We start from the raw sequence: 26,298 nt of genomic DNA on the forward strand, positions 1-26,298 counted from the left end.
CCCAAACCTCCCAATTCCTGATCAGACACAGGAGGAATTGATCTGGACTGTGGCTTCTACCAGAGGGGAAGGTCTCTGGGCTGTTTCCCAACCCACAGGGTGAATCTGTGAGTCAAGCAAATCTGCCAATAAGTGCAGGACCCACCAAGGTAGAGAAGGAACTTTGTCACAGTATACAGACTAATGGGTCCAGCTAGTGGATTTTTGTTTTGAAATCTACTTTCTTGGCTCTTTGCAGCGCCAAGCTCAGGTCAGGTGAATGCCCTCTTTCCCCTGGCTCTGGGCACTCACTGTTGATTCAAATCCAGCCTGGCAAGAAAGGGAGACTCACCTGAAATTAACCTATCTCAGCCAACTAAGGACATGCTCAGTTGAGATGTAATGACATTGACTTGCTGTGCAAAAGAAAGTGGAAAGAAGAACATGGAATGGATTTTAACAACACTATTGAGCTGCTTGCAAATGAGTTTGTGACTATAGATATTTGTGACTTCCCTGGCATCACAGTTGACCATCTCTCTGTCCTGAGACTGGCTGGGCTCCAGAGTTAAAATCAAATCCTGGGTGTTGGGAAGAATGGATCCACCACTCGCCTGTCTCCCATTCTCCTCATACTGCTCTTCCTCATCCACAATGTCCTCCTCATTGTTGCCTGAGGAGGTATTCATGCTGCATTTTGGGCTACTGGTTGAGTCACTGCCAAGAATCCTATGCAGCTCATTGTAAAAGTGACATGTCTGTTGGGCACAGCCAGAAAGACTGTTCACCTCCCTTGTTTTCTGGTACACTTGCCAAAGTTCTTTTATTTTCACATGGCATTACTGTGTTCCCCCGCTGCAGGCCTTCTCCTCCTTGCCCCACGTGATCTTTGCATAGATGTCAGTGTTTCTTCTGCTGGATCGGAGTCTTCTCCCCACACAGCAATAAGATCAACCACATCCTGTGTATTCCAGGCTGGAGTGCCTTTGGGGCATTGAGTCTCCATGATTAGCTGTGCTGGTAAGTTATCCATGCTGATCAAACAGGAAATGAAAATTCAAAAAGTTCACAGGGCTTTGCCAGGGGCAGGGCTGCTTCTCTGTACCAGGATACCACACAGTAGAGTTGAAAACACTCTCCAGAGCGGTCACTTATTCAATGCAATGTCTACACTATCTCTGTGTTGGCTTGTGAATATCAAATTAAGCGATGTGCCTCTCACAGGGGTGGAGTACAGAAGTAACCATTACAGGCAACTTAGGTTGGCGGAAGTAGTGTACACACACACATTATTTGGTTGTCTTATGGTGTCTTCTATCAACCTAACATTGTAGTGTAGACCAGGCCTTAGTCTCAGCCGCAATTTCAGGATGGTTGTTCCCAACCCTGACCCAATTAAACACAGTCCCGATAGGCCTGATCCAACACCCAATGAAGCTGATGGAAAGAACCCCATTTGCGTCAATGGACTTTGGATCAGGCCTCTGCAGTTCTAGATGACACGTGCCGCATATTCTTAGGGCTGGGCCAAATCTCGGCAGTTGGATCCAGGTCCAGAGCATCCGGGAAGAGGCAAGGTACTGAGAAGACAATGGTGCAGCCAAGTGCCAGGACATTTGCACCTAGCAATCAATGACCCAGAGGGCTATGAACTTCCCTTCCTCTCTGGAGGAAGGGTGAAATGCCTAGGGAGGCTAGCACACTGAAGGGGGTTCCAAGGTGGGGCCATAATGTCAATCCAGTGGATTTGATACCATGTTCTGAGGTTCCATCACTTATACCAGCTCTTAGTGATTTCACCAGAAAGTAGGGACCCTCACTACCTGTACAGCTTCTGAGCTGTTTTTTACTGCAACACTTAACCACTTGACTTGTTTATCAGTGATTAACCTCTGCTAATCTCAGGACAGAAAAAAGGATGTTTAATAAACTCTGTCATTAAACACCAAGGAGGGGAGAAGAAAGTCAAACACTGTCTCTAGAACTCATCACACAGACTCTACACTCCCAGAGTGCAACACTCCACCCTCTTTTCCCCTGGCATTTGGCATTCCTACTTGTGCTTAGCAAGTGAGTTTCAGTTTAGGGTGACCCCTCAAGCAGGGCATGCTAAAGTACAGCTCTGCTGCCCTTTACTCATACAATAATTATCCCTACATTCAATACTACAGTGAACGTAACCCAAATCCAGCCAAAATTGATCTCTTTAGCAAAGCAGCTCCATCTGCTGAGCACCTAGGCAGCACAGTTGTGTCTATGCAAATACTGTATGCTCCTGAACTCTTTTCCCCATAGTTCATCACTAGATGTCGAGAGAGAGCTCATTCAGACCCTGCTTACATGCTCACGGTCTAATGCATATTCATAAATTTTAAGGCTGAAGGGTCCACCAAATCATCTAGTCCAGTGGTTCTCAAACTTTTGTACTGATGAACCCTTTCACATAGAAAGCCTCTCAGTGCGACCCCTTCTTATAAATTAAAAACACTTTGTATATATTTAACACCATTTATAAATGCTGGAGGCAAAGCAGGATTTGGGGTGCAGGCTGACAGCTTGCGACCCTCCATGTAAGAACCATGTGACCCCCTGAGGGGTCCCAACCCCCAGTTTGAGAACCCCTACTCGAGTCTGACCTCCTGGATATCACAGGCTACCAACACCACTCAGCACCCACATACTAAACCTAGCAACTGAAATTAAACCAAGTATTGCAGACCACACAGACTAGAATATTATGTGCCAGAGGGAGAGATCAGATTGGCAGTGACCTTTGATTGATTGATTGGTTGGTTTGGTTTGGTTTTTTGCCTTTCTCTGCAGCATGCGGGTGGGGTCATGTGCCAGGATTATCTGGGTATATCTCACTTAATCATTTCCTTGCCATTGCAGGCCCCTCACGCCTGGCACACCTCAGTCCCTCCTAGTCTATGCCTGTGGCACATTAGTCTCCTGTGAGCTGTAATACTTTGATCTCATTTTGGTTGTTGGGTTTAGTGTGAGGGTGCTGGTAGTGCCTTCTGGATTTAGACTCTATGGCTCTCTAAACTCTCATTAAACTGAATTAAATTGGTTTATGTTTTGGAAGCTGGTGCTTAGGGCTGTTTCTGCTGTTCTCACTGGATATTCTCACTAACTTGCACAACAAGGGGTTGCCTCAGGCATAGGCGCTGACTCTGTGGGTGCTCCAGGGCTGGAGCATCCAGGGGGAAAAGTTGGTGGGTGCTCATCACCCATTGGCAGCTCCCCGTCCCCAGCTCACCTCCACCTCCTCCCCTGAGCATGCCACATGCCCACTTTTCCCCCCCCAGCTCCCAGTGCTTGCGTCGTGAAACAGCTGTTTCATGCAGCTAGGAGGAGGGGGAATGAGGCACACTCGGGGAAGAGGCGGGGCTGGGGCAGGAATTTGGGGAAGGGGTCCAATAGGGGCAAGGAGGGGGCAGAGTTGGGGCAGGGACTTTGGGGAAGGGGTTGGAATGGGGGTGGGGCAGGGGTGGGGAAAGGAGGGAGCTGGGGCAGGGCTGGAGACGGGGGGGCAATAGCAATGACCGGTGCTGGGGAAAATTGGCACCTATGGCCTCAGGCAGTTTGTTATTTCAATATCTGCTGTGAAAAGACACATGCGATAGGAGCAAGTGATGCTCTTCTAAAGTCATTTGTTTATAAGCTTGCACCGCACACCTTGCACAGTCAGCTTCAGGACCCGCCCTTCTTAATGATTTTCTTTAGATTTATTTGGCCTGAAATTTCTCTACACTTTTGAAAATTTTGTTTCAATTTCCTGCAAAGACACATAACTGTGCCTAGGACCAAAGTGAGGATTAAATCTCTGGTGGTGGAGCTTCTGGCCCAGGGAATGGCCTCACAGCATTTGGGGCAGCTTGGAGAAATTGGAACAAATTTTCCCCCTTCCTTGGTCTCTTGGATTCTCCGCCTGGCTTCTTAGATGTAGCCCCATCACACAGAGTCAGTTTGTGCAGGAACTCCAGCTCCTTGTGGAGCAGAGCTTTGCCCAACTTTGTCCGAGGAAAAAACAGTCGCATGACACTGGAGAAAAAATATTAGTGGAAGAAGTGGGAAGCACATCAGCTCCATTTTGTGTAACACCAGCTATGAGGACAGTAGTTCTATAGCATCGCTCCTCGTACCCATGGGGTTCAGTTAAGGCCTAGCTCATTATGGTAGCACCAAGTCCCTACTGCAGGAGGGAGCCTCAGAAATACTTTATAGTCTATAAAGGCCCCACTCAGAATCGCAAGGGTCAGGATGGGGCGGGGTGCAATGCACTGGGCACTACAGACACACCGAGCAACATTCCCTAGTTCAGTCTCAAATTCTCATTGCAGCAGCTCTTTTATGTTCCTTAAGAATGGGTTCATCCATTCCAAACTGCAGGGGGTGCCCTATGCTGCATCTCTGTGTTCCAGATTCAGCTTCACCCAATAGTCAGACTGCCCACTAAAGCAGTAATGAGAGAAGGGAACTGGGGAATGTTCTACCTTGCTACCTATTTTTATTTAAAGAATCTAAAACCAGACCTACATGTACACTGAAACAAAGAGGATGGGTGGTGTGACTCCAAAGGTGAATACACACAGCAGCAGCACCAGACGTGAGATGGCAGGGACTGAAATAGATACAGCAGCATTACTTGAAGTGGAGATCAATGCCTGATGGATTTCTGCAACCCTCAATGCATGGAAGACTAGCTGGGGAGACTTGTCAAAGGTGAGGGTGAACAGACTAAGTGGCTTGGGTTTCTGTAGACTCTACCTAGCCTAGCTGCTGGGACCAGCATGGAAAAGGTAATCTCACAGACAGGAACTTGGAGCTGGAGCTCCCAGCATTGTGTGATGTATGACAACTGGGATCCAGACACCAAACATGAGCAGAGCTCAGAAGCTGCACTCTCTCTGTCACCATATCTTGCAACTCCTAGGTTGCTGTATCACTAATAGGTGAGCCACAGAGACAGCAGAAGCTGTGCTAAGATTCTATCAACTGGGAATGATTCCTCCTGTCTGAGCTGCACAGGACTACTTCCTGTTGGGAAGCATGCTTTACCGTCACTTCAGAAGCGTTACTTGCTGGACTAGGAAAGCCCTCACTACTTACTGCAGTCTTCACTGGACGTAGCCCCTTTGTGATAGGTCACCAAGCTCTTTGTGCAGGTCTCACACTCTGTCTTCCCATAATGCTCATTGTAAGAACCCAGGGGGCAAGTGGTACATGTGACTGTATTCAGTGAGCTGTACAGCCCTGGGGAACAAGCAACTGTAAAACCATTAAAAGAAGAGATGCAGTGACATTCAGGGTCAGGGTCAGAGACTCAGACTGAGGATTCCTATCAGGGTTAAAGATTAGAGTGATGGAGCCGGTGCAGGAAATAGCATCTTATTAATGGATATCCCATGGCTCATCAAGAAAAGAAATGTTTTGTGTGTACAACATTTTCCTACAGTCTCTATATACTCGTAATTAATTTTTACATGACGTGTTTAAGAATAACTGCATCTTCAACTCCATTTCTAGACATTAGTATAAAAAGTGGCTCCAATGTGAAGTCTGTGATAGGAACAATCCCCAGTGAGGATCGTGCCCCACTGATGGGTTTGAGTGGAAAGATTTTTGACAATTGACTTACTGCAACAGTTGGAACACCTGTCTGTAGTGTTACTTTTACCAAACCCTGGCTTACAGTGATCCACTTTATAGGCCAGAAGTGACCCAGCTTTGTAGTGTAAAGGAGGCAAATTCCCCTCACGGATCTGAAACTCATTCAACACCTCAATGGAGTGATGAATTCTCTCATAGGCCTGTGAGGAGTCAAGAAAACAATTAGCAATATTTATCAGGTCAATAACATCTATATTTCCCACTTCCCCTGGATCCCAGCCTACCATCCACAGAGATAAAAAAATCAGTATGCTGCCCTGGCAATGAGGGATGAAGAAACGCCCCCAAAGATGGAGGAGGAGATACCATGTAGTCCCAAGACTGGGAGGATCATGGACCGCACACCCAAGAGAAAATCAAGAATGGTGGTGGTTGGTAACTCTCTTCTAATGGGGAAGGATGCATCTGTCTGCCAGACAGACAGACATGCTGCCTGCCAGGGGCCTGTATGTGAGACATTACAGAAGGATTGCTGAGGATCATGCGGCTCTCTTGCCACTATCCCATGCTGTTCATCCATGTGGGCACTAATAATACTGCGAGGTATGACCCTGAGCATATCAGAAGCGACTACAGGGATCTGGGAGTCATGGTGAAGGAGCTGGAGGCACAGGTGGTGTTCTCATCTATCCTTCTAGTCAATGGTAGGGGTCCAGGCAATGACAGACACATCCTGGAGGTGACTGCATGGCTGTGCAGATGGGTCGACAGAACAGCTTTGACTTCCTCCACCATGTGATGTTGTTCTGAGAAGAAGGATGCTGAGTAGAGATGGGGTTCTCCTATCAAGAAAGGGGACGAGTATCTTTGGATACAGACTGGCTAATCTAGTGAGGAAGACTTTAAAGTAGGTTAGATGGGGCAGAAGACAAAAGCCCACAGATAGGTCCAAAACATAGGGACCTGGGTGAAGGGTTGGAATCTGGGAGGAACATGGGCAATCATAGCAGGGCAAAGGAGACAGGAGGGAATATAGAGGGGAAATTGAATGAACATCTTACATGTCTGTATACTAATGCAAGAAGTAGGAGGAATAAACAGGAAGAACTAAAAATACCAGTGAATAATCACAATTATGACATAATTGGCATCACAGAGTCTTGGTGGGATAATTCACATGGCTGGAATATTGGTATAGAAGAAGCTTGTTCAGGAATGGCAGGCAGGGAAAAATGGGAGGTGTTCGGTGTTACCTTGTATATAAAAAATGTATACACTTGCACTAAGGTTCAGATAGAAGCGGAAGCAGATCATTTGAAAGTCTCTGGATAAGGATAAAAGGAGTTTAAAAAGGGTGGTGTCATGGCAGGGGGTCTACTATATACCACCTAACTATGGAGAAGAGATGGATGAGTTGTTTTTTTTTTAAACCAACAATAGATCATCCAAAGCAGATGATTTGGTGATGGGTTCTAGCCCACGAAAGCTTATGCCCAAATAAATTTGTTATTCTCGAAGGTGCCACAAGGACTCCTTGTTATTTTAGTATAAGTAGTTAGTACATATTGTATAAAGGGACCATTCAAAGTAGAATGGCCAATTAACATCTCTTCAGTCATAAGTCAAAAAGAGGGGGCTAGTGGGTTACAGATTGTTGTAATAAACGATAAATCCAGTGTCTCTGTTCAGTCCATGATTTTTAGAGACTAGCAGATTAGTGAATTTAAACTCCCAGGCTCATCTTTTGAAAGTCTTGTGCAGGTTTCCTTTGAGGACTGGTAGGTCAAATACAGATTGATTGTTTTGTGAAAAGTGTTCACCTCCGGATAAGGTGGTAGGAACAAAGAATGTAGAGCATACTTACAAGAGGGGGACTCAGTGACTCTGAGAAAGATTTGGGGGTCATGGTGGACCATCAGCTGAACATGAGCTTCCAGTGAGACGCTGGGGCCAAGAGAGCTAATGCAATCATAGGATGTATAAACAGGAGGATTTTGAGTAGCAGAGAAAAGTTATTTTATCTCTGTATCCTGTGTTCAGTTCTGGTGCTCACAATTCGAGGAGGAGGTTGATACATTTGAGAGAGTTCAGAAAAGAGCCATGAGAATGAATAAAGGATTATATAACATGCCTTATAGTGATAGGCTTAAAGAGGTCAATTTATTTAACTTAACAAAGAGAAAGTTAAGGGGTGACTTGATTACAGTCTAAAAGCATTTACACAGGAAACACATTTCACAATGTGCTTTTCAGACTAGCAGAGAAAGCTCTATCATGATCCAATGGCTGGAAGTTGACACTAGACAAATTCACATTGGAAATAAGGCCTACACTTTTACAATCAAGGGTAATTAACCACTGAAATAATTTACCAAGGGTAATGAAGGAATCTCCGTTACCGACAATTTTTCGATCAAGACTGGAACGTTTTCTACAGAATATGCTCTCGGAATTATTTTGCGGGATTTCTCTGGCCTTTCTTTACAGAAAGTCAGACTAGATGATCACAATGGCTCCTTCTTGCCTTGGAATCTATGAATGATCAGGAACCTGGGACACTGCCCCAGCTTTCCAACCATAATGATCTGCAACTCCTCTAGGGTGTGTTTTGTAGACAATTTTGCTTTCTGAGCTAGGACTCTGATACTGATTTGGCATCTGGTACCAATTACAGCAGATACATTACCTCTTTAGAGCGATCCTCAATGTCTTGTTCACAGTTTTTGCTCATACTTTCTGGCGGGCAATGAATTTCCCACATGACTCCATAAGGAAACACTGTGGTGAAATAACAAAGCAAATATGGTCACTGACAGCTCCTGCACGGTTTCATAGTATTTATCCATCCATCCTCGTATGTTAGCATTTCACATCTGTAAATGGCTATTGATGTCCAGATCATTCCAGACACTGTACACAATCCACAAAGCATAGCTACAAAGAAGTTGCTGTCATTTCTGAGAAGCATCTGTATGCCTCAGGCTTGGCTCTGAGTTCTAGCCTTGATTCCATCCTGAACACTGGGAACTGACTTTTCTCTCAGGAACAAGACAAATAAACGTGTTACTTGCATCCATGTTCAACAGTACTGGTTTTAAGTAGCATGCCCCTGTCGGAAAACAATATGCAATATGTCTGAATGTACAATTCCCATAGACATTTCCGAGCCTCCTGCAGACAGCTGCAATCCTGAAGATAGCCTTCGCCAGATGCTGTAACCCAGGCCCCAGGCTTCTCCAATACATGTTGGTTTAGTAAATTGACGACATAAACTGTTTGGGACAAACTCTCCTCTAGCTTATCTAGTCATAACTCTTGATGTCAGCAGAGTGACACCTGACTTATGCCACTGCAAGAGGAAAGGGGCCCTTGTGTTATTTTGTTATCTGATCAGTTTTGCAGCAGCTTGAAGCCTGGTTTGTACTCTGATCTTGGGTTTCCACCACTCTATTCATGTCACCTTTGGTGAGTAGCTTTGGCTGTCTGAAGGAGGCTTGGAAATGCAAACTGTGATTAAATACATGTCCAGAAGCAATGGTGATGAGAAGAGCCAGAAAGATCATGGGTGTAATTTCCTATTTGTAAACACACTGAGGGTTAAGTAACAAGCTCTGCTCTTACTCAGCACAGTCATCCACACTTCAGAGTCGTTCCTTTCCTGCAAGGGCCAGATGCACTTAGTGTATTTTTCAAAGACCTCACAGCTGAGATTCCTCACTAGCCCATTCAAATGCTCCAGAAAGCTATGGATGTAGATGCTGTTGGTTGCTGAGCTGCAGAGAGGAGAGTAAAAGGCAGACTGGATCTCCACACTCCTGTCTGGCCTGTGATAAGCTAAAGGGAAAGGACAGCGTTAACTCTATTAAACACTCAATTTGCATACAGTTTGCTAATTCCCATAGTGCTGCACAAGCAGCATCCTCCCCATCTATCCTGTGGGGGAGCTAATCCTTTTAGGGTATGTCTACACTGTGATAAAAGACCTATGGCATGGCCACAGCTGGCCCAGGTCAGCTGACTCAGGTTTATGGGGATTGATCTTGTGGGGCTATAAAACTGCAGTGTAGATGTTCGAGCTCAGGCAGGAGTATGAGCTCAGACACTCAGCAAGAGGGTAGAGTCTCAGAGCATGGGCTACCTACAGCCCAAGCCCAAATGTCTACATTTTAGCCCTCCAGCCCAAGCCCTAGAAACCCAGAGACCCAGGCTCTGAGACTTGGTGCCACTCCCTGCAGCTAGGACATTGACTCCGGGAGGCAGACTGAGGTTTGCCTTCATAAGTTCAGGTACTGAGTGAAAAACACAGTTTTAATCAGAAGCCTTTTAAAACTATTTTTATGAAATAAGATAAAATAAAATGCATGTTTATGTGATTGTTCAGCATAGCAAATATTCAAGCATGCACAAAAATTCAAAGATTCAGAAATATAAAAGTATAGACCTGAACATGAAAGTGCTATGTGACGTAAATACTGTTCATGACACTAAAGTTGAAGTCTTCTTGGATAATAGTGCCTTAATTCCTCCACAAAGACATGCAAAGTTCAGTTTTCAAGTCAGATCACTTTCATATGGACAGGAGAATTGTTTCTCTTTCTTTCATGGGTCATGCTCATCCTTAGGTGTGATAAAATCATTTTCAAACAGGTGGGTGGGTGTCACATGTTACCTGCAAGGAAGATGGCTGCCTAGTGCCAGATTTCTCACTCCCCACATATCAAGTCGTCTCTAATAACTACTTTCCTAGCAAACTGCCAAAAACTTTCTGTCATAAAAGTTTAAATTAAGCCCCTGGATAAACTTCAAACTGTTGACTATGGATTCCAATGACAAAATGAGAGGCAACAAAAGAGCTAAGCCTGAATTATCTCAACAGCTGAAGTGGGAGAATGCAAGGCCATAGCAGACCCTAACCCAGGATATTGTGACACTGAAAGAATTCTTCACAGACTGACTAGATTCAATACTGAAAGATATTCATGGCCTCTCTAAAAATATATGTGATGTAAATTCCTGAATGGTTCACTTGGAAAATGAGCTACAAAAGACTACCATTGAAACAGTGAAATTAAAGAAGAAACTGACTTCTTAAAGCTCAGATTAGACAAACTGGAAGAAAATCAGAGTGATTTAAAAAACAGATTTTGAAAAAACAACTTTTGCCACTTGGGCACTGCTGAGGGCTTTGAGGGGATAGATATTATCAACTTTCTTCAGAAGCTGCCCCTGACCTACTTAAATTGGACCCCAGCTGCTCCCATTAGTTATTGAAAGGGCTCATCCAATGCCTGGTACTAGAAAGCAGGAATCTCATCATCATCAAGCTGCTGAAGTTCAGTGACAAAGTAACGCTAATGAATGCTGCCAGAAAAGCTGAAACCCTTATGTACTAAGGCCACAGAATTTCTCTTTTTTCCTGACTTCTCAGCTGCGTTTAAGAAAAGGAAGGCTGCATTCAATGGCATAAAACAAATCCTGAAGGGGACTAATGTCAGATACAGCATCAAGTACCTATCCACCTTCTGTATGGATTAAGCAGTCTCTACAAGATTTTTGCAAAACCCCCTCTGAAGGTTGGCAGACGTTCCTAAGACAGATCAGATTTGACCAATAGTACGAGGATGCTTTTTATGATTAAAAAAAAAACCCATACTTCAACAAGTTTAAAAATCAGTATGGTTTTCCTATGTATCCTTGTAGATATGGTATTGACTTATATAATCATAGAATATAAGGGTTGAAAGGGACCTCAGGAGATCATCTAGTCCAACCCCCTGCTCAAAGCAGGACCAACCCTCAGACAGATTTTTACCCCAGTTCCCTAAGTAGCCCCCTCAAGGATTCAGCTCACAACCCTGGGTTTAGCAGGCCAATGCTCAAACCACTGAGCTATTCCTCCCCACAAGCAGATAACCAGCTGCACTGAACTCTTCTATTGATCTCCTTTAGAACCAAATAGTAAAGACAATTGTGTAGCACTGCAAAGCACAGAGAAATAGTTTAACAGTAAACTGGGGTATACAGCGCCATCTACAGATGGAAGTATTATGTGCACTAATCATCACAATTTGCATTGGCAGACAGATTCTCTCCACCAGATTTGCCTCTGATGGATTGTGTTACAACAACCACTAATCCCTTGGAATAGTCAACACTCCTGACATGTAAAGCAGATTATAACCTATATCTTAATTCATACTAGTTATTCATTTCTGCAGGGCATTTCATATACTATGAATGATTTGTTTTATATATTACTGCTTTTTCACATTTACATTTTGTATTTAGATTTATTATTAGCCTATTGCCTTTCAAGTTCTCTTCCTTGCTCTTTTCTCGAATAAATAGACTTACCATGCAATTTATATGGGTAAAAAAACAGCCTTGCTTGTCACACAAGATCCTTAAAAAATCCTGGGCAACTGGAGGTATGAGGTTGCCAGATTTGTGTTTATATGATCTAGCATTACAAATGCATCCTATTGTAAGGTGTTTTCCCTCTAGTAGCTCTTTATTCAGCCTTGTTTGACACTGGAAAAAAAGCCTAGCTATGCAATTTGATTCCCTCTCATCTTTTATATACACCTTAAGAGGCTTCCCACACTCAAAGAAAAATCCAATCTTGCATCTACATGAGGCATCTTGCAAATCATTAAGATGATTACAGCATCTGATCTCATTAATTCTCTTCTCCTACCTCTCTGGAATAACCTATTTTAAAGCTCTCCTCACTAGGTTAGCAAGCCTGCCTGCGAAGATGTTCTTGCCTCTCTTCATTAGGTGGACCCCATCTCTTCCTAGCAATCCTTCTTCCTGGAACACCATCCCATGGTCAAAGAATCCAAAGCCCTCTCTCCAACACCACCTGCATAACCACGCATTCACCTTCACAATTTGACGGTCCCTACCTGGGCATTTTTCTTCAACAGGGAGGATGGACGAGAACACAACTTGTGCCTCAAACTCCTTTATCCTTCTTCCCAGAGCCAAGTAGTCTGCAGTGGTCTGGCTCAAGGTCATTCTTGGCAGTATCATTGGTGCCCACATGGAGAAGTAGGAAGAGGTAACAGTTCAAGGTCTTGATCGGTCTCGGCAAACACTCCGTCACATCCTGGATTCTAGCTCCAGATAAGCAGCACACTTCTCAAGTCTCCTAGTCTGGTCGGCAGATGGATGACTCTGTCCCCCTTAGGGAGGAGTCCCCAACCACTACCACCCATCTCCTCCTCTTGGGAGTGGTGGTCATGGAACCCCCATCACTAGGACAATGCATCCCGTGCCTTCCGGCCAATGGGGTCTCCTTCTGATACCTTCCCTCAGAGGGCTATTCCAAATCCTTCTCAACCGCAGTATCTGGGCAGAGAGCCTGAAAACAGTTTCACACCTCTATCTGCATTGGGGGTACATAGGTTCTCTGATGCTTGGTCCCAGGCTTGTGTTGAGTTTCCTGCGTGCCACTCTCTTTCCCTCAGGGCATGCAGCTGCCAGGAACCCTCTAGCTCCCTCCCCACTGCAATGTCTCTATGTGTGAGCTGGGCTATGCTGAGTCCAGCAGCCCCTAGTGGTGGCTAGCAGCACTGCAGCCCATTTCTGTGGGAGGAAGGAAATTCCGCATGTACAACAGTAATTTCTGCAAAATTCTGCACTGCACAGTGGCGCAGAATTCCCCCAGGAATAGAAAGAGTGTGGGCTGATTAAAACTGGAACGCACCCCTAGAGTCCATAAGAAACCTTATATGGTCTGCCCAGGGGGCCTGGGACACTACTCCAGAGTCAAGGAAGGGGAACTCCTAGATTGACTGACCACAGGGTTAAAGCTTGTAATGTTCTGAACCTGATGACTATTAATTGTTATGTACATAGATTGTGGCTTTATGTATTTGTATACATAAAACTGTGCTCATAATTTTTGCTACAGCATTAAGCTCCACCTCATTACAGGGAAGTAAAACAATCAGACAGGGAGGGGCCACCTCCCCAAACAGATGACATAAGTTCCAAGTACCTAGCATTGTACAACCCAGCAAAGACAATGATGGACCATTAAAATTATTGGAAAAACAGTGAAGCATTCTGAAAACAGAAAACAAAATCTTAGTAATGGAAAATTAAGAAAGGAGACAATTCTTCCCACTTACCACGGTTCAAAAGTGTAAATGGGCACCAGTAGTCCCAAGCTTATCATAAACTGATCAAGGAAACCAAGGGTGAATTGCAAAGGAAACTTGTTGAGAACACCACCAAGTTATACAAAGCTTTTCAGCAATCTATTCTACCAGCTCTCCAGACTTCTTGAAATTGGAATCACTGTGTCCTTTGATTGACTTGTTTGGATTAGATATTGAGAAGGTAAAACTTAAAATGGGTGTATTTTTTGTATATAAACTATCAACATATAATATCAATACATTGACATGATAGAAATACAATACAATAACAAAATTCAATGTTAAATATTTGTAAAACCTAAAAAAAAATAAATACAAAAACGAACAAAAAATAAAACTGAACCCATAGAAGTCATGCAAGGGCATCAATTATTCAAATGACTAAAGAGATAAATAAGTGACACCATAACTAAGGCTAAAATTTTGTCATGGATATTTTTAGTAAACGTCAGGGACAGGTTAATAAAGAAAAATTCATGGAAACCCGTGGCCTGTCCCTGGCATTTATAAAAAGTATCCATGACAAAATGGGGAGTCACTGTGGGGGTTGGCTGGGAGCTCCGGGAGGTTCCCGCCACCTGTGCAGGCTCGGAGTTCCAGGGTCCCCCTCCCCTCATGGCTCAGAACCGCAGAGGTGGTCAGCAGCTGCAGGGTCCCCTGCAGCGGCTCGGAGCCCCTAGGCGCCCATGGTGGTGAGAAGCAGCGGGGTACTCCTGCCCCCCAGCAGCAGGCAGGAGCTGTGGGGCAGCAGCAGTGAGTTGTGGGGTCCCCCGCACCTGCGAGCTCTGGGGTACCCCTGCCGCCCACAGGAGCTCGGAGGGCCACACCACCTCAGGTGGCAGGGGTACGCTGCAGCTCCCGGCTGCCATATATGGTGGCGGCATCCTGCAGCTCCCAGTTGGCAGCTGGCTGAAGTCACAGAGGTCTTTGGAAGTCACAGATTTCACTAGATACCACAATCCATTTCTTAATGTTAATTGGTAAAACCAACTCATCCAGCACCCCTAAAAGTACACAAGCTTGGAGAAAGAGAAAAATTTTTGAGACAGCACTGACTATGATGTTTCAAAACACATGCATTTTTGGAGAAGTATAGAGCAGCAGTTCTTAAACTTTAGCAAGCTGAGGACCCCCATTTTGATTTACACATTTTTGTAAACTCCGCTCGGGGGGAGTTTTCAACAACTGTTCTGTGGCATGCAGGAGGCACTGGGAGGGAGGGGGAGGAGTTGATTAGCAGGGCTGCTGGCCCCAGACATGACTTGTGGACTGCCTAGAGCCAGACATGACTTACGGACGCCAGGGAGTACCCTCACGGAGCCCCAGGGGGTCTGTGGACCCCAGTTGGAGAACCGCTGGTATAGAGGATGTATGAAAGGTTGTCATGTGGCTGTTTGGTTGTCCAACATTCACTGTGTGTGGCCAACTTAGCCTTAAACAAACGTTGAGTCCAGTATATCTTGTTCGGAAGAATAATATGGCTAAAGACAACCAATTTGACTCTAATAAATCTGATCTTTTCATTGAAGGTCTGCCTTTTAATACCATAACTTCAGAATAAGTGTTGTTTATGGAAAAAGCTATCACAAGATATTAAACAGGTTATAAAATATAGCCTCCCTCTGTCTGAAAGGAATTCTTGACTCCCGTCCAAACCGGCAGGCAGGGTCTGGTCACAGAAACTCAAGCATAGAACCATGCGTCCTCACTTTGCAGAGACTTTCTTGCACATCTTTTATTATGGCAGCAATGTAATGCAGTCACCACACTTCATTTAGCTGAAACAAGGTCACTAACACACCCTACGCCCAAGGGCTACTAGAATTGTGACTACTACTTTGTGGCTTTAGTACTACAGTCACTCATCTGAGCAAACTCAGAATAAGAAACTGGGGAAGAAAAACTGGAACATCTTATTTACAGGAGTAAACAAATGTACGGGGGTGGGGGCAGTGCCTGCTCATGCTCCTCCTTAGCTTTGGGGCTGTGCCATGGGTTTTCTTAATCTCAGTGTAGACATACCCTTAGTGACCCACAGTTATTCCCACTGGCACTCTCCTCAACACCCTAACCTCCATCAATACTCAGACTCCCTGGGTCTCTCCAGTATAGGAGATCATGCTCCCCCCTTTGGTCATGGCAATCATTTATCTCTGGCATCTTGACTTGTTCTTCACAAAACAACCAATCCCTCTCCTGCACCTCTCTGCACCTTGGGCAGCTTTACTACATATCATACCCCTGACAAAGAAATGGAAGTGCTTTGTGTAGCGCTTGTCCTCTTTGGAATAGGAGACACTGCATTTGTAGATTCCAGACTGCTCTGGGCCAAAGTCCTTGAAGGCTAGGGATCCATTCTCCAGTATGGAGCAATATTTGGAATCTAGAAGAGATGGAGAGATTATGGATTGTGGTCTTCTGTTCCAGTCACAGAACTCCAAATCCAACAGATTAACCACACATCCTGGGGCACATTGACTACACTCTCAGTTCATTCTTATAAAGGTTCAAGAAACCAAATAACTAATTTTGGCCAAATTTATTGTCCAAAGACAAAGCAGTACAATATGAAAGAGAGATATACATATTCTCCTTCCAGGAAGCAAACTCTTGCAGCATGTTCACATTACACAAGTGTGCTTCGAAGACACTCATTTCAGATAGTATGATTTTACAAGTTATGCATTACTAGAAGTTTAAGTTTAACCCGCTAGTTTGTGCCAGCTTGCCATTAGTACTTCCCTACACTTCCTTGTTTTGAATACAACATTCCAACCATTGATAAGCCACAAAGCACTTCCTAACTATACTTCATACAAAGTATCCATGCACCTTTGCCTTGACAAGTTTCCTATTTTCTAATGTCAAAGCTGACTTCAGCTTTGGACAGTGCTGTGCGAGGCCTGACATGGGTGAACAGACTTATGGGAAGAGCATAATACATTCAGTTAACAAACCTTCCCAGCACTTTATTTATATAATGTATATAAATAGTCTAACTATAGACTAATTATATAAATAATGTGAGCATAATACCCATTAATGTGGTGTATACTACACCTAACATATATTGGCTAACAGGCAATTTAAAAAACTCACACATATATGATCTATTCCCCCACCACTGAAAAATGCAGCCATTTATGGGGTGTTATATAGCAGATGTTTAACAGTCAAGCATCCCTAATGCACAACAGTTTAAGAAAAGAAGTAAAGATGAACCCTACATCCAACTGAAGCTATAGGGAGGAGGCAATAATTTAGGGAAACAAAAATTAAATTTCCACAGGTCTTCAGTTTCAAATATGGACCAAAAATGGCACTTCCAGCAGCACAGCCCCACTCCCAGCACAATTCTGAGGCATTGGGGTCAGTACCGGCTCAAGGGGGGGAGCACATCCTACTATGTCACCAATACTGCTTCCTGCAGCACAGCCCCATCTGGGGTCATCTTGGGGCACTGGCATCAAAATGACTGAGTTCATGGTAGATTCTTCCATCCCTTGTTTTTTTCTTTGAAGTCTTGTCTATATTACAGGATCAGAAAAGTAAGACAGATGGAAAAGGCCTTTTACATCATCTACTCTCAACTTCTTCCTCTCCTGTACATTATCCAAAGTTTATCAGTCTACAATTAAGTAGCACATTTTGAAGGAGCCTCACCTTTCATCTGCAGAAGTTCCTTGATCGTGCAAACAAATGACATGATTACAAGCAAACTGTCTAAACATCAGTTGTGCACACATACTGCAGGGCTCTACATGTACTAAAAATTGAAGGCACAATTTCATGCCCTAAATGCTCATGTACAAGCCTGGTGCCCTGACTCCTTTCAGCTTGGGAGACCCAGGTGCCCTGGATGAAGGATAAATCCATTAAAACTAGGGCTGTCGAGTAATTATAAAAGCTAATCATGATTAATCATGCAATTAAAAAAATTAATCACGATTATTCATATGATTAATCATGCTGTTAAACTATAATAGAATACCATTTATTTAAATATTTGGGGATTTTGTTCTACCTTTTCAAATATATTGATTTCAATTATAACAGAATACAAAGTGTACAGTGCTCATTTTATATTTATTTTTGATTACAAGTATTTGCACTGTAAAAAAAAAGAAATAGTATTTTTCAATTAACCTAATACAAGTACTGTAGTGCAATCTCTATCATGAAAGTTGAACTTACAAATGTAGAATTATGTACAAAAAACCTGCATTCAAAAATAAACAATGTGAAATTTTAGAGCCCGCAAGTCCACTCAGTCCTATTTCTTGTTCAGCCAATTGCTTAGACAAACAAGTGTGTTTAGATTTGCAGGAGATAATGCTGCCCGCTTCTTGTTTACAATGTCACCTGAAGTGAGACCAGGTGTTCTCATGGCACTGTTGTAGCCAGCATTGCAAGATATTTACGCGTCAGATGCGCTAAAGATGCATATGTCACTTCATGCTTCAACCATCATTCCAGAACACATGCGTCCATGCTGATGATGGGTTCTGCTCGATAACAATCCAAATCAGTGTGGACCAACGCATGTTTGTTTTCATCATCTGAGTCAGATGCCACCAGCAGAAGGTTGATTTTCTTTTTGGTGGTTCAGGTTCTGTAGTTTCCGCATCAGAGTGTTGCTCTTTTATAACTTCTGAAAGCAGGCTCCCTACCTTGTCCCTCTCAGATTTTGGATGGCACTTCAGATTCTTAAACCTTGGGTCAAGTGCTATAGCTATCTTTAGAAATTTCACATTGGTACCTTCTTTAATTTTTGTGAAATCTGCAGTGAAAATGTTCTTAAAATGAACGTATGTTGGGTCATCATCTGAGACCACTATAACAATTACATGGCAGAATGCAGGTAAAACAGAACAAGAGACATACAATTCTCCCCTTAAAGAGTTCAGTCACAAATTTAATTATCACATTTTTTAATGAGTGTCATCAGCATGGAAGCATGTCCTCTGGAATGGTGGCCAAAGCATAAAGGGACATACGAAAGTTTAGCATATCTGACACGTAAATACCTTGCAATGCCGGCTACAAAAGTGCCATGCAAACATCTGCTCTCACTTTCTGGTGACATTGTAAATAAGAAGAGGGCAGCATTATCTCCTGTAAATGTAAACAAACTATTTGTCTTAGCGATTGGCTGAACAAGATGTAGGACTGATTAGACCTGTAGGCTCTGAAGTTTTACATTGTTTTGTTTTTGAATGCAGTTATGTAACAAAAAAAAATCTACCTTTGTAAGTTGCACTTTCATGACTGAGATTGCACTACAGTACTTGTATGAGGTGAATAGAAAAATACAATTTTTTATCATTTTTACAGTGCAAATATTTATAATAAAAATTATATATACTGATTTCAATTACAACACAGAATACAATAGAAATGAAAATGTAGACAAGCATCCAAAATATTTAGTAAATTTCAATTGATGTTCTATTGTTAACAGTGCAATTAAAACTGCGATTAATCGCGATTAATTTTTTTAATCACAATTTTTTTAGTTAATTGTGTGAGTTAACTGCGATTAATCGACAGCCCTAATTAAAACCAAATTGAGGAGCTGGCTGCAGCTCCATTGGAAATAGGTGCCAAAGTCTTACAAGTATCATGGGGCCGTTCACTTGTTCAAAGATTAGTTATTGGGCTTGATACAGGATACACTGGATGAAATGCTCTGACCTGTGCTATGCAGGAGGTTGGACTAAATAATTACAATGGTTGGCTTCTGTCCTTAGAATCCATGATTCTGTCCTAAATGGAGGTGCCAGATAACAATACATCTGAGAAACATTTGAGGACTATGGGTGAATTTGCACACATGAAAAGATCAGGACAAGTCTTGAAAGATTCAGGTGCTCTTAGGCTTTCTGTCCCGGGGTAAATTTCACCCTAAAGGTGAAAAAGTGAGCTGGAGATGCTGGTTCCAACACAACAACACTAGAAGCTGGACTAGTTCCTTGTGCTGGTGACTGACAACAGGCTAAACTGACACAAAGTGTGCTCAAAGCATTTGTAACAGCCAGTAAGGCTGATATACTCAACTCTTACAAGTAAGAGGAGGCAATGCAGCCAATGAATTAATCACAGAGAAAAGCTGGATGAGCACCTTTTTTGTTCAGTAGCAAAGCAGTGACTTCAGGCTCTTAGGCCAGCAGTGGTCAGGAACACATGAATACACCAGAAGAGGTCTTACAGAATACTGGATCTAATACAAACCATTTGCAGGGCAGAGAAGAGACAAAAGGGGTAATATCCTGTAGGTTCTCCATCCTAATGAAGGGAGGCCCTGATTCATGCCAGCTGCCTAGCCAACACAGAGGAATTAACAGAGAGCTTCAGTCCTAGGAGGGAGGTTGGAGGACTTACAGCACCTTGAATTTCCTGCCCAGTGTCCTTGGTCCATCTGTAAACTTGATCCATCCACGTCTTTGTTCCCAGCTGTTCAGAGGAGCAGGGCAGGACTGTCCCTGCACTGTTAATGCGGATGAAGACATAAACTAAGGTACAACAAAGATCGTTATTAATTATCTCTACACAAAATGTAGGTGCTGGGGCCAGATAAGGGGGTGGAGACTATGGGGCTCCAGAGACCGAGTTACTGTCCCCATGTAGAGCATTGGGTGGGGACGGAGGATGCTCTTCAGGCACTTACCTATCTCATTTTCCTTCCCATAGATAAGCTGCTTCATGTTCTCTCTTTGTGGGTGCCTTGATAATACTGGCTGAGCATTAGCCCTTTGTAATGGGAGGATTTTTCGGGTTGGAATTGGAACATGAACAAACCCTGCAGAGGCAGGAGGAAGGGGAAACTTCACTCATTCTGGCACCCCACAAAATAAGCGACCACAGACAAAAGCTAGACAGAAGGGATCTCCTTGTGCTTCTCAGGTATAAACAGGATCAGTGCATCCACCATAGGGAGGTGAACACCAGCCATTCTACACATGCACAGCAGTATCACACTTTGGGGATCTTCTCTGGAAGCTTTAAGTCTATGACCAGCCCACACTTTTCTGCTGAAAGTCTCTAGTTCCAAACCTCTAGTCCAAATAAAGGCCTGGAACCCACAGAAAGAGGCCAGAGGATTCCCAGGCCTCATCAGGAGAGCTTTGGATTAAGGTTTGTTAGAATCCCTTTTGATTGCTGGAGACTAACTTTCTCAGAAATGACATACTATCAGTGCTCAGTTGAGGAAATACAGTCAATATGACCCAAATAAATCACTGGTGTTAATGACCCAGGTAAGAGCTATCCTCATATTCCCATCACCATTAATGACCTGAGCTTTCACCAAATACAGCCCCAGTAATCAAAAGGAGGCAGAAGATCTGGGACTTCCGGCCCTCCATGGGGAAGATCCATCTAGATTGTCTGCACAGCTAGGACCGTTCTCTCCCTTATGCCCCCACTCTCCCAGTTACTATAGTATAATTAGAGCTTGCTAAAAGAATTATCAGCTGTGACCTCAGGACCTGAAAAATCTAAAGGATACTTCCACCCTTGGAGCTTAAAGTGCCTGAGCATTCTCTGTGGGCCATGTAACAGGGGGTCAGCTGTCTTCAACTTGATCATGGAATAGCTGAAAGTCATTGTGGTTAGGGAGAAGAGCTACAGATGACTAGTCCACATTATCAGACAAAGTGATGTCAGAGTCCCTGAGTCACTATATCAATAGGAACAACTGGTGGAACATACTCTGTTTCCAAGAGAATGTCAGAAATTATCAAACACTGGAGAATAAGCTGGAAGTGGTTCCCGTACAACTTGAATACATAATGTAAAAATGGCCATACAGGAGCAGACCAATGGTGCATTTAGCCCAATATCTTGTTTTCCAACATTGGCCAGTGCCTCAGAGGGAAAGAACAGAACAGGGCAATTATCAAGTGATCCATCCCATTGTCCAGTCCCAGCTTCTGGCAGTCAGAGGATGAGGGACACCCAGAGCATGGGTTGTACCCATAAGAACATAAGAACGGCCATACTGGGTCAGACCAAAGGTCCATCTAACCCAGAATCCTGTCTATCGACAATGGCCAATGCCAGGTGCCCTAGAGGGAGTGAACCTAACAGGTAATGATCAAGTGATCTCTCTCCTGCCATCCATCTCCACCCTCTGATAAATAGAGTCTAGGGACACCATCCTTACCCACCCTGGCTAATAGCCATTAATGGACTTAACCTCCATGAATTTATCCAGTTCTCTTTTAAACGCTGTTATAGTCCCAGCCTTCACAGCCCCCTCAGATAAGGAGTTCCACAAGTTGTGCGCTATGTGAAGAACTTCTTTTTATTTGTTTTAAACCTGCTGCACATTAATTTGGTGATCCCTAGTTCTTGTATAATGGGAATAAGTAAAATAACTTTTTCTTATCTACTTTCTCCACATCACTCATGATTTTATATACCTCTATCATATCCCCCTTAGTCTCCTCTTTTCTGAGCTGAAAAGTCCTAGCCTCTTTAATCTCTCCTCATATGGGATCCATTCCAAACCCCTAATCATTTTAGTTGCCCTTCTCTGAACCTTTTCTAGTGTCAGCATATTTTTTTTGAGATGAGGAGTATCATAACCTTAGTCCCAGATCTGGACCTTAGTGTCCAAAATATGGGGGTTAGCATGAAAACCTCCAAGCTTAGTTACCAGCTTGGACCTGGTACTTGCTGCCACCACCCAAAAAATTAGAGTGTTTTGGGGCACTCTGGTCCCCCTGAAAACCCTTCCCTGGGGACCCCAAGACCCAAATCCCTTGAGTCTCACAACAAAGGGAAATAATCCTTTTTCCCTTCCCCCCCTCCAGGTGCTCCTGGAGAGATACACAGACACAAGCTCTGTGAATCCAAACAGAGTGACTCCCCCTCTCCGTTTCCAGTCCTGGAAACAAAAAGGACTTTCCTATTCCCCAGAGGGAATGCAAAATCAGGCTAGCAAATCCAACGCACACAGATTTCCCCTGATTTCTTCCTCCCACCAATTCCCTGGTGAGTACAGACTTAAATTCCCTGAAGTAAAGAAAAAAACTCCAACAGGTCTTAAAAGAAAGCTTTATATAAAAAGAAAGAAAAAATACAAACAAATGTTCTCTCTGTATTAAGGTGACACAACACAGGGTCGATTGCTTAAAAGAATATTGAATAAACAGCCTTATTCAAAAAGAATACAAATCAAAGCACTCCAGCACTTATATTCATGCAAATACCAAAGAAAAGAAACCATATAACTTACTATCTGATCTCTTTGTCCTTACACTTAGAAACAGAAGATTAGAAAACAGAACTACTTCTCCAAAGCTCAGAGAAAGCAGGCAGCCAGAAAACAAAGACCTCAGACACACAATTCCCTCTACCCAAAGTTGAAAAAATCCGGTTTCCTGATTGGTCCTCTGGTCAGGTGCTTCAGGTGAAAGAGACATTAACCCTTAGCTATCTGTTTATGACACGCCCCCCAAATTGCAGACAGTGGGGAAGCTCACTGGCGGCGATTTCCTTCTAGAACTTGAAAATAAACAGATTAATACAACACATGCACCTTTACATATACCCCTAAGTATATAACTAACAGACTTCTACATTTTAAGAACACTGTTTAACTACTGAATTCTGGAAAACTCTCACGGGACAGTGCATCAGCTACTTTGTTAGAAGCTCCTGTGATGTGCTGAATCTTAAAATCAAAATCTTGGAGAGCTAAACTCCAACGAAGAAGTTTCTTGTTGTTCCCCTTGGCAGTATGAAGCCACTTTAGTGCAGCATGGTCAGTTTGTAGTTGGAACCGCCGTCCCCAAACATATGGGCGTAGCTTTTCCAGGGCGTACACAATGGCATAGCATTCCTTTTCACTGACTGACCAGTGACTTTCCCTCTCAGACAGTTTCTTGCTGAGAAACACGACAGGATGGAAGTTGTGATCTGTTGCTTCCTGCATGAGCACTGCTCCTATACCACGCTCAGATGCATCCGTGGTTACTAGGAATGGCTTGTCAAAGTCCGGGGCCCTGAGCACAGGGTCAGACATGAGCGTTGCCTTAAGTTGGGTAAAGGCCTTTTGACACTCATCAGTCCACTTAACTGCATTTGGCTGGGTCTTTTTGGTCAGGTCAGTCAATGGGGCAGCGATTTGGCTGTAGTGTGGTACAAATCGCCTGTAGTATCCGGCCAAGCCTAAGAAGGATTGGACCTGTTTCTTTGACCTTGGGACAGGCCACTTTTGGATAACATCCACTTTGGCCTGTAGGGGGGTTATGGTTCCTCGACCCACCTGGTGCCCCAGGTAAGTCACTCTGTTTTGGCCTATTTGACACTTTTTGGCCTTAACAGTTAGTCCTGCCTGCCTGATGCACCCAAAGACCTTTTCCAGGTGGAGTAGGTGTTCGGGCCAGGAGTCTGAAAAAATGGCCACATCATTGAGGTAGGCAACTGCAAATTCTCCCAGTCCAGCTAGTAGACCATCTACCAGCCTCTGGAAGGTGGCGGGTGCATTTCGAGGGCGGAAAGGAAGGACATTGAATTCATACACCCCCGCATGGGTGACGAATGCTGACCTCTCCTTGGCAGGTTCATCTAGCGGTACTTGCCAGTACCCCTTGCTTAAGTCTATTGTAGAGATGAACTGGGCACGTCCCAACTTCTCCAATAGCTCATCGGTGCGTGGCATTGGATAGTTGTCCGGACGAGTTAACGCATTTAGCTTACGGTAGTCCACGCAAAAGCGTATTTCCCCATCTGGTTTGGGTACCAGAACCACTGGAGATGCCCATGCACTGGTAGATGGGCGGATTATACCCATCTGTAGCATGTTCTGGATCTCCCGTTCTATAGCAGCTTGGGCATGAGGAGACACCCGGTAGGGTGGGGTTCTGATTGGGTGAGCATTACCTGTATCAATGGAGTGGTATGCCCGTTCAGTCCGTCCTGGGGTGGCTGAGAACAATGGGGCGAAGCTAGTGCACAGCTCCTTAATTTGTTGCCGCTGCAGACGTTCCAGGGTGGTTGAGAGGTTCACCTCTTCCACGCCACCGTCTTTTTTCCCGTCGTAGTAGACACCGTCAGGCCACTCAGCATCATCTCCCTGGACTGTAAACTGACAAACCTGTAAGTCTCTGGAATAGAAAGGCTTGAGAGAATTAACATGGTACACTTTAGGCTTTAGTGAGGAATTGGGAAATGCTATGAGGTAGTTTACAGTTCCCAGGCGCTCTTGGACCGTGAATGGCCCTTCCCATGATGCTTCCATCTTATGGGCCTGTTGCGCCTTCAAGACCATAACCTGGTCTCCTACCTTGAAGGAACGTTCTCTGGCATGTCTGTCATACCAGGCCTTTTGCTCTTCCTGAGCATTCTTTAGGTTTTCTCTAGCAAGGGCTAAAGAGTGTTGGAGGGTGCTTTGTAGGTTGCTTACAAAGTCCAGAATGTTAGTTCCTGGAGAAGGCGTAAACCCCTCCCATTGCTGCTTCACCAACTGTAATGCCCCCTTAACCTCGTGACCATACACAAGTTCAAATGGTGAAAACCCTAAACTGGGATGTGGTACAGCCCTGTAGGCAAACAGCAACTGCTGCAACACTAGGTCCCAATTATTGGAGAATTCGTTGATGAATTTCCGTATCATGGCCCCCAAAGTTCCATTGAACCTTTCCACCAGGCCATTGGTTTGATGGTGGTACGGGGTGGCAACCAAGTGATTCACCCCATGAGTTTCCCACAGTTTTTTCACGGTCCCTGCCAGGAAATTAGACCCTGAATCTGTAAGGATGTCGGAGGGCCAACCTACCCTGGCAAAGATGTCTGTTAAGGCCAGGCACACAGTGTTAGCCCTGGTGTTGCCTAGAGCTACTGCTTCTGGCCATCGGGTAGCAAAGTCCACTAAAGTCAGTACGTACTGCTTTCCTCTGGGCGTCTTTTTTGGGAAAGGGCCCAGAATATCCACAGCTACTTGCTGAAATGGGACCTCAATTATGGGGAGTGGCTGGAGAGGGGCCTTGACCTGGTCTTGAGGCTTACCCACTCTTTGGCATACCTCACAAGACCGGACATACTTGGCAACGTCCTTGCCCATCCCCTCCCAGTGGAAGGACTTCCCCAACCGGTCCTTGGTTCTGTTCACCCCAGCATGGCCACTGGGATGATCATGGGCTAAGCTTAAGAGCTTCCCCCGGTACTTAGTTGGAACCACCAACTGTTTTTGCGGCTGCCATTCTTCCCGGTGTCCACCAGAAAGAATTTCCTTGTATAAAAGTCCTTGGTCTATAACAAACCGGGATCGATTAGAAGAGCTGAGAGGCGGTGGGGTGCTCCGTGCAGCCGCCCACGCTTTATGAAGGCTGTCATCTGCTTCCTGCTCAGTCTGGAACTGTTCCCTTGAGGCTGGGGTCACCAGTTCTTCCTCAGACTGTGGACTTGGGCTTGGTCCCTCTGGAAGCGATGTAGGTGATGGGGTTGTTTCCGTTGCTGGTGAACCGCTCCCCGCTGGTGCACCTGAGGGTATTTCAGGCTCTGGCTGAGCCTTTTGGGTATGGCTGTC

General features: G+C 44.3%; 2 protein-coding genes across 2 annotated transcripts in view; both read right to left on the minus strand.

Moving 5' to 3' along the window:
- Positions 1 to 246: 246 nt before the first annotated feature.
- The window catches only part of LOC115647646 (zona pellucida-binding protein 2-like), a 33,136-nt gene continuing 7,084 nt past the window's right edge, over positions 247 to 26,298 (minus strand). Inside the window, exons 2-7 of the mRNA XM_030554341.1 lie at positions 20,150 to 20,275; positions 16,003 to 16,146; positions 9,217 to 9,429; positions 8,282 to 8,373; positions 594 to 737; positions 247 to 309 (exon numbers count right to left, since the gene is read on the minus strand). Coding sequence (XP_030410201.1) covers positions 247 to 309; positions 594 to 737; positions 8,282 to 8,373; positions 9,217 to 9,429; positions 16,003 to 16,146; positions 20,150 to 20,198 — 705 coding nt within the window. The 5' untranslated portion in view covers positions 20,199 to 20,275. The remainder of the gene's footprint in view (positions 310 to 593; positions 738 to 8,281; positions 8,374 to 9,216; positions 9,430 to 16,002; positions 16,147 to 20,149; positions 20,276 to 26,298) is intronic.
- Positions 20,290 to 26,298, minus strand: part of GPN1 (GPN-loop GTPase 1) — a 69,321-nt gene continuing 63,312 nt past the window's right edge. The window contains exon 14 of the mRNA XM_030554935.1: positions 20,290 to 20,562. Within this exon, the coding sequence (XP_030410795.1) occupies positions 20,309 to 20,562 (254 nt within the window). The 3' untranslated portion in view covers positions 20,290 to 20,308. The remainder of the gene's footprint in view (positions 20,563 to 26,298) is intronic.

The sequence above is a fragment of the Gopherus evgoodei genome, chromosome 3 (genome assembly GCF_007399415.2).
Source record: "Gopherus evgoodei ecotype Sinaloan lineage chromosome 3, rGopEvg1_v1.p, whole genome shotgun sequence".
NCBI classification, from domain to species: Eukaryota; Metazoa; Chordata; order Testudines; family Testudinidae; genus Gopherus; species Gopherus evgoodei.